Below are 15,271 nucleotides of genomic sequence, written 5' to 3'. Positions count from 1 at the left end.
GAGTGTTAAAGTGAGGGGTGTGGGGTATATCACTGTGTTACAGTGAGGGGTGTGGGGTATATCAGAGTGTTACAGTGAGGGGTGTGGGGTATATCAGAGTGTTACAGTGAGGGGTGTGGTGTATATCAGTGTTACAGTGAGGGGTGTGGGGTATATCAGAGTGTTACAGTGAGGGGTGTGGGGTATATCAGAGTTTTACAGTGAAGGGTGTAGGGTATATTAGTGTGTTACAGTGAGGGGTGTGGGGTATATCAGAGTGTTACAGTGAGGGGTGTGGGGTATATTAGTGTTACAGTGAGGGGTGTGGGGTATATCAGAGTGTTACAGTGAGGGGTGTGGAGTATATCAGTGTTACAGTGAGGGGTGTGGGGTATATCAGAGTGTTACAGTGAGGGGTGTGGTGTATATCAGTGTGTTACAGTGAGGGGTGTGGGGTATATCAGTGTTACAGTGAGAGATGTGGGGTATATCAGTTTTACAGTGAGGGGTGTGGGGTATATCAGAGTGTTACAGTGAGGGGTGTGGAATATATCAGTGTTACAGTGAGGGGTGTGGGGTATATCAGAGTGTTACATTGAGGGGTGTGGGGTACATCACTGTTAAAGTGAGGGGTGTGGTGGATATCAGTGTTACAGTGAGGGGTGTGGGGTATATCAGAGTGTTACAGTGAGGGGTGTGGGGTATATCAGTGTTGCAGTGAGGGGTGTGGGGTATATCAGAGTGTTACAGTGAGGGGTGTGGGGTATATCAGTGTGTTACAGTGAGGGGTGTGGGGTATATCACTGTGTTACAGTGAGGGGTGTGGGGTATATCAGTGTTACAGTGAGGGGTGTGGGGTATATCAGTGTTACAGTGAGGGGTGTGGGGTATATCAGAGTGTTACAGTGAGGGGTGTGGGGTATATCAGAGTGTTACAGTGAGGGGTGTGGGGTATATCACTGTGTTACAGTGAGGGGTGTGGGGTATATCAGAGTGTTAAAGTGAGGGGTGTGGGGTATATCACTGTGTTACAGTGAGGGGTGTGGGCTATATCACTGTGTTACAGTGAGGGATGTGGGGTACATCAGAGTGTTTCAGTGAGGGGTGTGGGGTATATCAGAGTGTTACAGTGAGGGGTGTGGGGTATATCAGAGTGTTACAGTGAGGGGTGTGGGGTATATCAGAGTGTTACAGTGAGGGGTGTGGTGTATATCAGTGTTACAGTGAGGGGTGTGGGGTATATCAGAGTGTTACAGTGAGGGGTGTGGTGTATATCAGTGTGTTACAGTGAGGGGTGTGGGGTATATCAGTGTTACAGTGAGAGGTGTGGGGTATATCAGTGTTACAGTGAGGGGTGTGGGGTATATCAGAGTGTTACAGTGAGGGGTGTGGAATATATCAGTGTTACAGTGAGGGGTGTGGGGTATATCAGAGTGTTACAGTGAGGGGTGTGGGGTACATCACTGTTAAAGTGGGGGTGTGGTGTATATCAGTGTTACAGTGAGGGGGGTGGGGTATATCAGTGTTACAGTGAGGGGTGTGGGGTATATCAGAGTGTTACAGTGAGGGGTGTGGGGTATATCAGTGTGTTACAGTGAGGGGTGTGGGGTATATCAGTGTTACAGTGAGGGGTGTGGGGTATATCAGAGTGTTACAGTGAGGGGTGTGGGGTATATCAGAGTTTTACAGTGAGGGGTGTGGGGTATATCAGTGTGTTACAGTGAGGGGTGTGGGGTATATCAGTGTTACAGTGAGGGGTGTGGGGTATATCAGAGTGTTACAGTGAGGGGTGTGGTGTATATCAGTGTGTTACAGTGAGGGGTGAGGGGTATATCAGTGATACAGTGAGGGGTGTGGGGTATATCAGTGTGTTACAGTGAGGGGTGTGGGGTATATCAGTGTGTTACAGAAAGGGGTGTGGGGTATATCAGTGTTACAGTGAGGAGTGTGGGGTATATCAGTGTTACAGTGAGGGGTGTGGGGTATATCAGTGTTACAGTGAGGGGTGTGGGGTATATCAGTGTTACAGTGAGGGGTGTGGGGTATATCAGTGTGTTACGGTGCGGGGTGTGGGGTATATCAGTGATACAGTGAGGGGTGTGAGGTATATCAGTGTGTTACAGTGAGGGGTGTGGGGTATATCAGTGTGTTACAGTGAGGGGTGTGGAGTATATCAGTGTTACAGTGAGGGGTGTGGGGTATATCAGTGTTACAGTGAGGGGTGTGGGGTATATCACTGTGTTACAGTGAGGGGTGTGAGGTATATCAGAGTGTTATAGTGAGGGGTGTGGGATATATCAGTGTTGCAGTGAGGGGTGTGGGGTATATCAGAGTGTTACAGTGAGGGGTGTGGGGTATATCAGAGTGCTACAGTGAGGGGTGTGGGGTATATCAGTGTTACAGTGAGAGGTGTGGGGTATATCAGTGTTACAGTGAGGGGTGTGGGGTATATCAGAGTGTTACAGTGAGGGGTGTGGGATATATCAGTGTTACAGTGAGGGGTGTGGGGTATATCAGAGTGTTACAGTGAGGGGTGTGGGGTATATCAGTGTTATAGTGAGGGGTGTGGGGTATATCAGGGTGTTACAGTGAGGGGTGTGGGGTATATCAGAGTGTTACAGTGAGGGGTGTGGAGTATATCAGTGTTAAAGTGAGGGGTGTGGGGTATATCAGTGTTACAGTGAGGGGTGTGGGGTATACCACTGTTACAGTGAGGGGTGTGGGATATATCAGTGTTACAGTGAGGGGTGTGAGGTATATCAGTGTTACAGTGAGGGGTGTGGGGTATATCAGTGTTACAGTGAGGGGTGTGAGGTATATCAGAGTGTTACAGTGAGGGGTGTGGGGTATATCAGTGTTACAGTGAGGGGTGTGGGGGTATATCAGTGTTACAGTGAGGGATGTGGGGTATATCAGAGTGTTACAGTGAGGGGTGTGGGGTATATCAGAGTGTTACAGTGAGGGGTGTGGGGTATATCAGTGTTACAGTGAGGGGTGTGGGGTATATCAGTGTTACAGTGAGGGGTATGGGATATATCAGTGTTACAGTGAGGGGAGTGGGGTATATCAGAGTGTTACAGTGAGGGGTGTGGGGTATACCACTGTTACAGTGAGGGGTGTGGGATATATCAGTGTTACAGTGAGGGGTGTGAGGTATATCAGTGTTACAGTGAGGGGTGTGGGGTATATCAGTGTTACAGTGAGGGGTGTGAGGTATATCAGAGTGTTACAGTGAGGGGTGTGGGGTATGTCAGTGTTACAGTGAGGGGTGTGGGGTATATCAGAGTGTTACAGTGAGGGGTGTGGGGTATATCAGAGTGTTACAGTGAGGGGTGTGGGGTATATCAGAGTGTTACAGTGAGGGGTGTGGGGTATATCAGAGTGTTACAGTGAGTGGTGTGGTGTATATCAGTGTTACAGTGAGGGGTGTGGGGTATATCAGTGTTACAGTGAGGGGTGTGGGGTATATCAGTGTTACAGTGAGGGATGTGGGGTATATCAGAGTGTTACAGTGAGGGGTGTGGGGTATATCAGTGTTACAGTGAGGGATGTGGGGTATATCAGAGTGTTACAGTGAGGGGTGTGGGGTATATCAGTGTTACAGTGAGGGGTGTGGGGTATATCAGTGTTACAGTGAGGGGTGTGGGGTATATCAGTGTTACAGTGAGGGATGTGGGGTATATCAGAGTGTTACAGTGAGGGGTGTGGGGTATATCAGAGTGTTACAGTGAGGGGTGTGGGGTATATCAGTGTTACAGTGAGGGGTGTGGTGTATATCAGTGTTACAGTGAGGGGTGTGGGGTATATCAGTGTTACAGTGAGGGGTGTGGGGTATATCAGAGTGTTACAGTGAGGGGTGTGGGGTATATCAGTGTGTTACAGTGAGGGGTGTGGGATATATCAGTGTTACAGTGAGGGGAGTGTGGTATATCAGAGTGTTACAGTGAGGGGTGTGGGGTATATCAGTGTTACAGTGAGGGGTGTGGGGTATATCAGAGTGTTACAGTGAGGGGTGTGGGGTATATCAGAGTGTTACAGTGAGGGGTGTGGGGTATATCAGAGTGTTACAGTGAGGGGTGTGAGGTATATCAGTGTTACAGTGAGGGGTGTGGGGTATGTCAGTGTTACAGTGAGGGGTGTGGGGTATATCAGAGTGTTACAGTGAGGGGTGTGGGGTATATCGGAGTGTTACAGTGAGGGGTGTGGGGTATATCAGAGTGTTACAGTGAGGGGTGTGGGGTATATCAGAGTGTTACAGTGAGGGGTGTGGGGTATATCAGAGTGTTACAGTGAGGGGTGTGGGGTATATCACTGTGTTACAGTGAGGGGTGTGGGGTATATCACTGTGTTACAGTGAGGGGTGTGGGGTACATCAGAGTGTTTCAGTGAGGGGTGTGGGGTATATCAGAGTGTTACAGTGAGGGGTGTGATGTATATCAGTGTTACAGTGAGGGGTGTGGGGTATATCAGTGTTACAGTGAGGGGTGTGGGGTATATCAGAGTGTTACAGTGAGGGGTGTGGGGTATATCAGAGTTTTACAGTGAAGGGTGTAGGGTATATTAGTGTGTTACAGTGAGGGGTGTGGGGTATATCAGTGTTACAGTGAGGGGTGTGGGGTATATCAGAGTGTTACAGTGAGGGGTGTGGGGTATATCAGAGTGTTACAGTGAGGGGTGTGGTGTATATCAGTGTGTTACAGTGAGGGGTGTGGGGTATATCAGTGTTACAGAGAGGGGTGTGGGGTATATCAGAGTGTTACAGTGAGGGGTGTGGGGTATATCAGAGTGTTACAGTGAGGGGTGTGGGGTATATCAGTGTTACAGTGAGAGATGTGGGGTATATCAGTGTTACAGTGAGGGGTGTGGGGTATATCAGTGTTACAGTGAGGGGTGTGGGGTATATCAGAGTGTTACAGTGAGGGGTGTGGGGTATATCAGTGTTACAGTGAGGGGTGTGGGGTATATCAGAGTGTTACAGTGAGGGGTGTGGAATATATCAGTGTTACAGTGAGGGGTGTGGGGTATATCAGAGTGTTACATTGAGGGGTGTGGGGTACATCACTGTAAAAGTGAGGGGTGTGGTGGATATCAGTGTTACAGTGAGGGGGGTGGGGTATATCAGTATTACAGTGAGGGGTGTGGGGTATATCAGAGTGTTACAGTGAGGGGAGTGGGGTATATCAGTGTGTTACAGTGAGGGGTGTGGGGTATATCAGTGTTACAGTGAGGGGTGTGGGGTATATCAATGTGTTACAGTGAGGGGTGTGGGGTATATCAGTGTTGCAGTGAGGGGTGTGGGGTATATCAGAGTGTTACAGTGAGGGGTGTGCGGTATATCAGAGTTTTACAGTGAGGGGTGTTGGGTATATCAGTTTTACAGTGAGGGGTGTGGGGTATATCAGTGTGTTACAGTGAGGGGTGTGGGGTATATCAGTGTTACAGTGAGGGGTGTGGGGTATATCAGAGTGTTACAGTGAGGGGTGTGGTGTATATCAGTGTGTTACAGTGAGGGGTGTGGGGTATATCAGTGATACAGTGAGGGGTGTGGGGTATATCAGTGTGTTACAGTGAGGGGTGTGGGGTATATCAGTGTGTTACAGAAGGGGGTGTGGGTATATCAGTGTTACAGTGAGGAGTGTGGGGTATATCAGTGTTACAGTGAGGGGTGTGGGGTATATCAGTGTTACAGTGAGGGGTGTGGGGTATATCACTGTGTTACAGTGAGGGGTGTGGGGTATATCAGAGTGTTACAGTGAGGGGTGTGGGGTATATCAGAGTGTTACAGTGAGGGGTGTGGGGTATATCAGAGTGTTACAGTGAGGGGTGTGGGGTATATCGGAGTGTTACAGTGAGGGGTGTGGTGTATATCAGTGTGTTACAGTGAGGGCTGTGGGGTATATCAGAGTGTTACAGTGAGTGGTGTGGGGTATATCAGAGTGTTACAGTGAGTGGTGTGGGGTATATCAGTGTTACAGTGAGGGGTGTGGGGTATATCAGAGTGTTACAGTGAGGGGTGTGGGGTATATCAGAGTGTTACAGTGAGGGGTGTGGGGTATATCAGTGTGTTACGGTGCGGGGTGTGGGGTATATCAGAGTGTTACAGTGATGGGTGTGGGGTATATCAGAGTGTTACAGTGAGGGGTGTGGGGTATATCAGAGTGTTACAGTGAGAGGTGTGGGGTATATCAGTGTTACAGTGAGGGGTGTGGGGTATATCAGAGTGTTACAGTGAGGGGTGTGGGGTACATCAGAGTGTTACAGTGAGGGGTGTGGGGTATATCAGAGTGTTACAGTGAGGGGTGTGGGGTATATCAGTGTTACAGTGAGGGGTGTGGGGTATATCAGTGTTACAGTGAGGGCTGTGGGGTATATCAGAGTGTTACAGTGAGGGGTGTGGGGTATATCAGTGTTACAGTGAGGGGTGTGGGGTATATCAGAGTGTTACACTGAGGGGTGTGGGGTATATCAGTGTTACACTGAGGGGTGTGGGGTATATCAGAGTGTTACAGTGAGGGGTGTGGGGTATATCAGAGTGTTACAGTGAGGGGTGTGGGGTATATCAGAGTGTTACAGTGAGGGGTGTGGGGTATATCAGTGTTACAGTGAGGGGTGTGGGGTATATCAGAGTGTTACAGTGAGGGGTGTGGGGTATATCAGTGTTACAGTGAGGGGTGTGGGGTATATCAGTGTTACAGTGAGGGGTGTGGGGTATATCAGTGTTACAGTGAGGGGTGTGGGGTATATCAGTGTTACAGTGAGGGGTGTGGGGTATATCAGAGTGTTACAGTGAGGGGTGTGGGGTATATCAGTGTTACAGTGAGGGGTGTGGGGTATATCAGAGTGTTACAGTGAGGGGTGTGGGGTATATCAGAGTGTTACAGTGAGGGGTGTGGGGTATATCAGTGTTACAGTGAGGGGTGTGGGGTATATCAGAGTGTTACAGTGAGGGGTGTGGGGTATATCAGTGTGTTACAGTGAGGGGTGTGGGGTATATCAGTGTTACAGTGAGGGGTGTGGGGTATATCAATGTTACAGTGAGGGGTGTGGGGTATATCAGTGTGTTACAGTGAGGGGTGTGGGGTATATCAGTGTTACAGTGAGTGGTGTGGGGTATATCAGTGTTACAGTGAGGGGTGTGGGTATATCAGTGTTACAGTGAGGGGTGTAGGGTATATCAGAGTGTTACAGTGAGGGGTGTGGGGTATATCAGAGTTACAGTGAGGGGTGTGGGGTATATCAGTGTTACAGTGAGGGGTGTGGGGTATATCGGTGTTGCAGTGAGGGGTGTGGGGTATATCAGTGTTACAGTGAGGGGTGTGGGGTATATCAGAGTTACAGTGAGGGGTGTAGGGTATATCAGAGTGTTACAGTGAGGGGTGTGGGGTATATCAGAGTTACAGTGAGGGGTGTCGGGTATATCGGAGTGTTACAGTGAGGGGTGTGAGGTATATCGGTGTTACAGTGAGGGATGTGGGGTATATCAGTGTTACAGTGAGGGGTGTGGGGTATATCAGAGTGTTTCAGTGAGGGGTGTGGGGTATATCAGAGTGTTACAGTGAGGGGTGTGTGGTATATCAGAGTGTTACAGTGAGGGGTGTGGGGTATATCAGTGTTACAGTGAGGGGTGTGGGGTATATCAGAGTGTTACAGTGAGGGGTGTGAGGTATATCAGTGTTACAGTGAGGGGTGTGGGGTATATCAGAGTGTTACAGTGAGGGGTGTGGGGTATATCAGAGTGTTACAGTGAGGGGTGTGGGGTATATCAGAGTGTTACAGTGAGGGGTGTGGGGTATATCAGTGTTACAGTGAGGGGTGTGGGGTATATCACTGTTACAGTGAGGGGTGTGGGGTATATCAGAGAGTGTTACAGTGAGGGGTGTGGGGTATTTCAGTGTTACAGCGAGGGGTGTGGGGTATATCAGAGAATGTTACAGTGAAGTGCGTGAGATGCGGTCGATGTATATGCTCGATCGATGGGACTCACCTTAACCAACTTCATTCCAATCAACTTGAACCCTCTGCGCTCAAACCGGCTGATGATGTCTCCAGTAAGCCCCCTCTGGACTCCATCGCTCTTGACTGCGATAAGTGTGCGCTCCATCTCGCTGCGGTAGAAAGGGAACGTTACCTCGGAGGATAGTCAAGCGGGCAATCTCCTGTTCCCGCCCAGTACGCAGCAGGTATACGGTGCTAGTACTGAGGGAGCGCTGCACTGTCGGAGGTAGATGTATATACTCTAGGACTCGAGCCCCATAATCCAGGCCCACACTCCCCGGTGCCAGTACGGAGGGAGCGCTGCACTGTCAGAGGTAGATGTATACACTCTAGGATTCGCGCTCCATAATCCAGGCCCACACTCCCCGGTGCCAGTACTGAGGGAGCGCTGCACTGTCGGAGGGAGATATCTATACTCTAGGACTCGAGCCCCATAATCCAGGCCCACACTCCCCGGTGCCAGTACTGAGGTAGCGCCGCACTGTCGGAGGTAGATGTATATACTCTAGGACTCAAGCCCCATAATCCAGGCCCACACTCCCCGGTGCCAGTACTGAGGGAGCGCTGCACTGTCGGAGGTAGATGTATATACTCTAGGACTCAAGCCCCATAATCCAGACCCACACTCCCCGGTGCCAGTACTGAGGGAGCGCTGCACTGTCGGAGGTAGATGTATATACTTTAGGACTCGAGCCCCATAATCCAGGCCCACACTCCCCGGTGCCAATACTGAGGGAGCGCTGCACTGTCGGAGGTAGATGTATATACTCTAGGACTCGAGCCCCATAATCCAGGCCCACACTCCCCGGTGCCAGTACTGAGGGAGCGCTGCACTGTCGGAGGTAGATGTATATACTCTAGGACTCGAGCTCCATAATCCAGGCCCACACTCCCCGGTGCCAGTACTGAGGGAGCGCTGCACTGTCGGAGGTAGATGTATACACTCTAGGACTCGAGCCCCACAATCCAGGCCCACACTCCCCGGTGCCAGTATTGAGGTAGTGCTGCACTGTTGGAGGTAGATGTATATACTCTAGGACTCGAGCCCCATAATCCAGGCCCACAATCCCCGGTGCCAGTACTGAGGGAGCGCTGCACTGTCGGAGGTAGATGTATATACTCTAGGACTCGAGCCCCATAATCCAGGCCCACACTACCCGGTGCCAGTACTGAGGGAGCGCTGCACTGTCGGAGGTAGATGTATATACTCTAGGACTGGAGCCCCATAATCCAGGCCCACACTCCCCGGTGCCAGTACTGAGGGAGCGCTGCACTGTCGGAGGTAGATGTATATACTCTAGGACTCGAACTCCATAATCCAGGCCCACACTCCCCGGTGCCAGTACTGAGGGAGCGCTGCACTGTCGGAGGTAGATGTATATACTCTAGGACTGGAGCCCCATAATCCAGGCCCACACTCCCCGGTGCCAGTACTGAGGGAGCGCTGCACTGTCGGAGGTAGATGTATATACTCTAGGACTCGAGCCCCATAATCCAGGCCCACACTCCCCGGTGCCAGTACTGAGGGAGCGCTGCACTGTCGGAGGTAGATGTATATACTCTAGGACTCGAACTCCATAATCCAGGCCCACACTCCCCGGTGCCAGTACTGAGGGAGTGCTGCACTGTCGGAGGTAGATGTATATACTCTAGGACTCAAGCCCCATAATCCAGGCCCACACTCCCCGGTGCCAGTACTGAGGGAGCGCTACACTGTCGGAGGTAGATGTATATACTCTAGGACTCAAGCCCCATAATCCAGGCCCACACTCCCCGGTGCCAGTACTGAGGGAGCGCTGCACTGTCGGAGGTAGATGTATATACTCTGGGACTCGAGCTCCATAATCCAGGCCCACACTCCCCGGTGCCAGTACTGAGGGAGCGCTGCATTGTCGGAGGTAGATGTATATACTCTAGGACTCAAGCCCCATAATCCAGGCCCACACTCCCCGGTGCCAGTACTGAGGGAGCGCTGCACTGTCGGAGGTAGATGTATATACTCTAGGACTCGAGCTCCATAATCCAGGCCCACACTCCCCGGTGCCAGTACTGAGGGAGCGCTGCATTGTCGGAGGTAGATGTATATACTCTAGGACTCGAGCACCATAATCCAGGCCCACACTCCCCGGTGCCAGTACTGAGGGAGCGCTGCACTGTCGGAGGTAGATGTATATACTCTAGGACTCGAGCTCCATAATCCAGGCCCACACTCCCCGGTGCCAGTACTGAGGGAGCGCTGCATTGTCGGCAGTCTAGAACTAGTTGAGATGTAAGATCAGCCATGATCTTATTAAATGGCGGAGCAGGCTCGATGCCCTATGCTCTTAAACGAGTTTCTGTTTGACTTAGAGGATGACACAAGACCCCTTATCGTGAGACTATGCCCCCTCGTTCTAGACTCTCCAGCCAGGGGGGAAACAGCCTCTCAGCATCTACCCTGTCAATCCCCCCTCAGAATCTTGTATGTTTCAATGAGATCACCTCTCATTCTTCTAAACCCTGGAGAATATAGGCCTAGTCTACACAATCTCTCCTCATAGGACAACCCTCTCGTCCCAGGAATCAATCTAGTGAACCTTCGCTGCACCGCCTCCAAGGCATAGAAACATAGAAAAATAGGAGCAGGAGTCGGCCATTGGGCCCTTCGAGCTTGCTCCGCCATTCAATATGATCATGGCTGATCCTCTATCTCAATACCATTTCCCGCTCTCTCCCCATACCCCTTGATGCCTTTTGTGTCTAGAAATCTATCTATCTCCTTCTTAAATAGATTCAGTGACTTGGCCTCCACAGCCTTCTGTGGTAGAGAATTCCACAGGTTCACCACCCTCTGAGTGAAGAAATTTCTCCTCATCTCAGTCCTAAATGTCCTACCCCGTATCCTGAGACTGTGGCCCCTCGTTCTAGACCCCCCAGCCAGGGGAAACATCCTCCCTGCATCCAATCTGTCTAGCCCTGTCAGAATTTTATACGTTTCCACGAGACCCCCTCTCATTCTTCTAAACTCCAGTGAATACAGGCCTAGTCGACCCAATCTCTCCTCATACGACAGTCCTGCCATCCCAGGAATCAGTCTGGTGAACCTTCGCTGCACTCCCTCTATGGCGAGTGTATCCTTTCTTAGGTAAGGAGACCAGAACTACACACAGTACTCCAGGTGTGGTCTCACCAAGGCCCTGTATAACTGTAGTAAGACACCCTTGCTCCTGTACTCAAATCCTCTTGCAATGAAGGCCAACATACCATTTCCCTTCCTAACTGCTTGCTGCACCTGCATGTTTGCTTTCAGTGACCGGTGTACAAGGACACCCAGGTCCCTCTGTACATCAACATTTCCCAATCTAGCACCATTTAAATAATACTCTGTCTTTCTGTTTTTCCTACCGAGGTGGATAACTTCACATTCATCCTTGCTCAGATAAGGAGACCAAAACTGTGCACAGTGCTCCAGGCGTGGTCATAGAAACATAGAAGATAGGAGCAGGAGTCGGCCATTCGGCCCCTCGAGCCTGCTCCGCCATTCAATGCGATCATGGCTGATCATCCAAATTCAGTGCCCTGTCCCTGCCTTCTCCCCATATCCCTTGATCCCTTTAGCCTTAAGAAATATATCCAACTCCTTCTTGAATATATTTAATGAATTGGCCTCTACTGCCTTCTGTGGTAGAGAATTCCACAGGTTCACCACTCTCTGGGTGAAGAAATTCCTCCTCATCCCTGTCCTAAATGGCTTACCCCTTATCCTTAGACTGTGACCCCTGGTTCTGGACTCCCCGGCCATCGGGAACATCCTTCCTGCATCTAGTCCTGTTAGAATTTTATAAGTTTCAATGAGATCCCCTCATTCTTCTAAACTCCAGTGAGTATAAGCCCAATCAACCCAATCTCTCCTCATACGTCATTCCTGCCATCCCAGGTATCAGTCTGGTGAATCTTCATTGCACTCCCTCCATGGCAAAAACATCCTTCCTCAGATAAGGTGACCAAAACTGCACACAATACTCAAGGTGTGGTCTCACCAAGGCCCTGTACAACTGCAGCAAGACATCCTTGCTCCTGTACTCGAATCCTCTCGCTACAAAGGCCAACATACCATTTCCCTTCTTAACCGCCTGCTGCACCTGCATGCTTACCTTCAGGGACTGGTGCACAAGGACACCCAGGTCTCATTGCACTTCCCCTTCTCCCAATCTATTGCCGTTCAGATAATAATCTGCCTTCCTGTTTTTGCCACCAAAGTGGATCACCTCGCATTTATCCACATTATACTGCATCTGCCATGCATCTACCCAATCACCCAGCCTGTCCAAATCATACTGGAGTTTCTCGGCATCCTCCTCACAGCACACACGCCCACCCAGCTTTGTGTCGTCTGCAAACTTGGAGATATTACATCTAGTTCCCTCGTCCAGATCATTAATATATATTGTGAATAGCTGGAGTCCTAGCACCGATCCCTGCGGTACCCCACTAGTCACTGCCTGCCACTCGGAAAAAGAGCCGTTTATTCCAACTCTTTGCTTCCTGTCTGCCAACCAGTTCTCTATCCAAGTCAGTACCTTGCCCCCAATCCCATGTGCCTTAACTTTACAGGCTAATCTCTTATGCGGGACCTTATCGAAAGCCTTCTGAAAGTCCAAATACACCACATCCACTGGTTCTCCCTTATCTATTCTACCAGTTACATCCTCAAAAAATTCCAGTAGATTAGTCAAGCACGATTTACCTTTTGTAAATCCATGTTGACTTTGTCCGATCCTGTCACTGTTTTCCAAGTGCTCTGCTATTACATCTTTTATAATGGACTCTAGCATTTTCCCCACTACCGATGTCAGGCTTACCGGTCTATAATTCCCTGTTTTCTCTCTACCACCTTTTTTGAATAGTGGGGTAACATTAGCTACCCTCCAATCCATGGGTACTGTTGCATGACTGGTGACCGGTGCACAAGGACACCCAGGTCCCTCTGTACATCAGCATTTCCCAATCTATCTCCATTTAAATAATACTCTGTCTTTCTGTTTTTCCTACCGAAGTGGATAACTTCACATTCATCCTTGCTCAGATAAGGAGACCAAAACTGTGCACAGTGCTCCAGGCGTGGTCATAGAAACATAGAAGATAGGAGCAGGAGTAGGCCATTCGGCCCCTCGAGCCTGCTCCGCCATTTTATGAGATCATGGCTGATCATCCAAATTCAGTACCCTGTCCCTGCCTTCTCCCCATATCCCTTGATCCCTTTAGCCTTAAGAAATATATCTAACTCCTTCTTGAATATATTTAATGAATTGGCCTCCACTGCCTTCTGTGGCAGAGAATTCCACAGGTTCACCACTCTCTGGGTGAAGAAATTCCTCCTCATCTCAGTCCTAAATGGCTTACCCCTTATCCTTAGACTGTGACCCCTGGTTCTGGACTCCCCCGCCATCGGGAACATCCTTCCTGCATCCAGCCTGTCTAGTCCTGTTAGAATTTTATAAGTTTCAATGAGATCCTCTCTAATTCTTCTAAACTCCAGCGAGTATAAGCCCAATCGACCCAATCTCTCCTCCTACGTTATTCCTGCCATCCCAGGTGTCAGTCTGGTGAATCTTCGCTGCACTCCCTCCATGGCAAGAACATCCTTCCTCAGATAAGGCGACCAAAACTGCACACAGTGCTCCAGGTGTGGTCTCACCAAGGCCCTGCACAACTGCAGCAAGACATCCTTATTCTTATACTCCAACACCCCCTCGCCATAAAGGCTGACGTACATATGTTGAAGGTTTCAGCTGCGACAGAGCCCCTTCAAAGTGATTGCAAAGTCACGGATCAGACACAGCCAGTTTTCATCTCAAATCAGGAATTCAGCGGGAGGAGCTGGCCTTCACTCGTGCCGACAGTTGAACGTGCGGGCCGGGATTCAGTCGCATGACAGCTGGCGCTGAGAGCTCCCCAGCCTCTCTGCCACCACTGCCCGCCCCCCCCAGCCATCCCGCACCCCCAATCCCCACAGCTGTCTGTGCCTCAGGCGTGACATTGCCATAGATGGATCGGAAAGGAGAGATCCGGTCGGTGGAATGTGGCTGTGGAATTCCGAGCCTCTTCTCAAGGTCACCGGCACCCCCGTGCCTGGTGAGTGTGCCGTCCCTCCACCCCCCCCACCCCCACCTCCCCTGAGACCTGGACTTTGGCAGAACTGCTGTCTGTCTGTCCTCTGGATTTACCGATGAGATATCCCGCTAGGTATCGCGAGAAGGAGACAGGATAAGGCAGCCTCTACGGATTTCAGTGCTGCAGCAGGGAGGGAACTTTTAAAGAGGGAGTCTCTCTCCGTCAGGGACCCCTTTTAAAGAGGGAGTCTCTCTCCATCAGGGACCCCTTTTAAAGAGGGAGTCTCTCCATCAGGGACCCCTTTTAAAGAGGGAGTCTCTCCATCAGGGACCCCTTTTAAAGAGGGAGTCTCTCCATCAGGGACCCCTTTTAAAGAGGGAGTCTCTCTCCATCAGGGAACTTTTAAAGAGGGAGTCTCTCTCTGTCAGGGACCCCTTTTAAAGAGGGAGTCTCTCTCCATCAGGGACCCCTTTTAAAGAGGGAGTCTCTCTCCGTCAGGGACCCCTTTTAAAGAGGGAGTCTCTCTCCATCAGGGACCCCTGTTAAAGAGGGAGTCTCTCTCCGTCAGGGACCCCTTTTAAAGAGGGAGTCTCTCTCCATCAGGGACCCCTGTTAAAGAGGGAGTCTCTCTCCGTCAGGGACCCCTTTTAAAGAGGGAGTCTCTCTCCATCAGGGACCCCTTTTAAAGAGGGAGACTCTCTCCGTCAGGGACCCCTTTTAAAGAGGGAGTCTCTCCGTCAGGTCATAACACAGAATCATAGAATGGTTACAGCACAGAAGGAGGCCATTTGGCCCGTCGAGCCCGTGCCAGCTCTCTGCAAGAGCACTTCAGCTAGTCCCACTCCCCCGCCCTTTCCCCGTAGCCCTGCAAAAAAAAATGTCTTCAGCTACTTATCCAATTCCCCTTTTGAAAGCCACGATTGAATCTGCCTCCAACACCCTCTCAGGCAGTGCATTCCGGATCCTCACCACTCTCTGCGTAAAACATGTTTTTCTTCATGTCGACTTTGGTTCTTCTGCCAATCACTTTCAATCTGTGTCCTCTGGTTCTCGACCCTTCCGCCAATGGGAAGGGTTTCTCTCTATCTACTCTGTCCAGACCCCTCATGATTTTGTACACCTATCAAACCTCCTCTCAACCTTCTCTGCTCTAAGGAGAACAACCCCAGCTTCTCCAGTCTCTCCACATCACTGAAGTCCCTCA

The 15,271-nt window shown here is 50.4% G+C and overlaps 1 protein-coding gene across 1 annotated transcript in view; it reads right to left on the bottom strand.

Annotated features, from left to right (window-relative positions):
• The window catches only part of LOC147084897 (nucleoside diphosphate kinase A-like), a 51,471-nt gene that overhangs the window by 27,256 nt on the left and 8,944 nt on the right, over window positions 1–15,271 (bottom strand). The window contains exon 2 of the mRNA XM_085979606.1: window positions 7,964–8,084. Coding sequence (XP_085835732.1) covers window positions 7,964–8,080 — 117 coding nt within the window. The 5' untranslated portion in view covers window positions 8,081–8,084. The remainder of the gene's footprint in view (window positions 1–7,963; window positions 8,085–15,271) is intronic.

This window comes from Somniosus microcephalus, unplaced genomic scaffold (assembly GCF_052327205.1).
Source record: "Somniosus microcephalus isolate GS21.2 unplaced genomic scaffold, FLI_Smic_1.0 unresolved_chr9, whole genome shotgun sequence".
Taxonomy (NCBI): Eukaryota; Metazoa; Chordata; class Chondrichthyes; order Squaliformes; family Somniosidae; genus Somniosus; species Somniosus microcephalus.
Note: the sequence above shows the minus strand (reverse complement) of the source record. Positions and strands in the feature narration are given on the sequence as shown.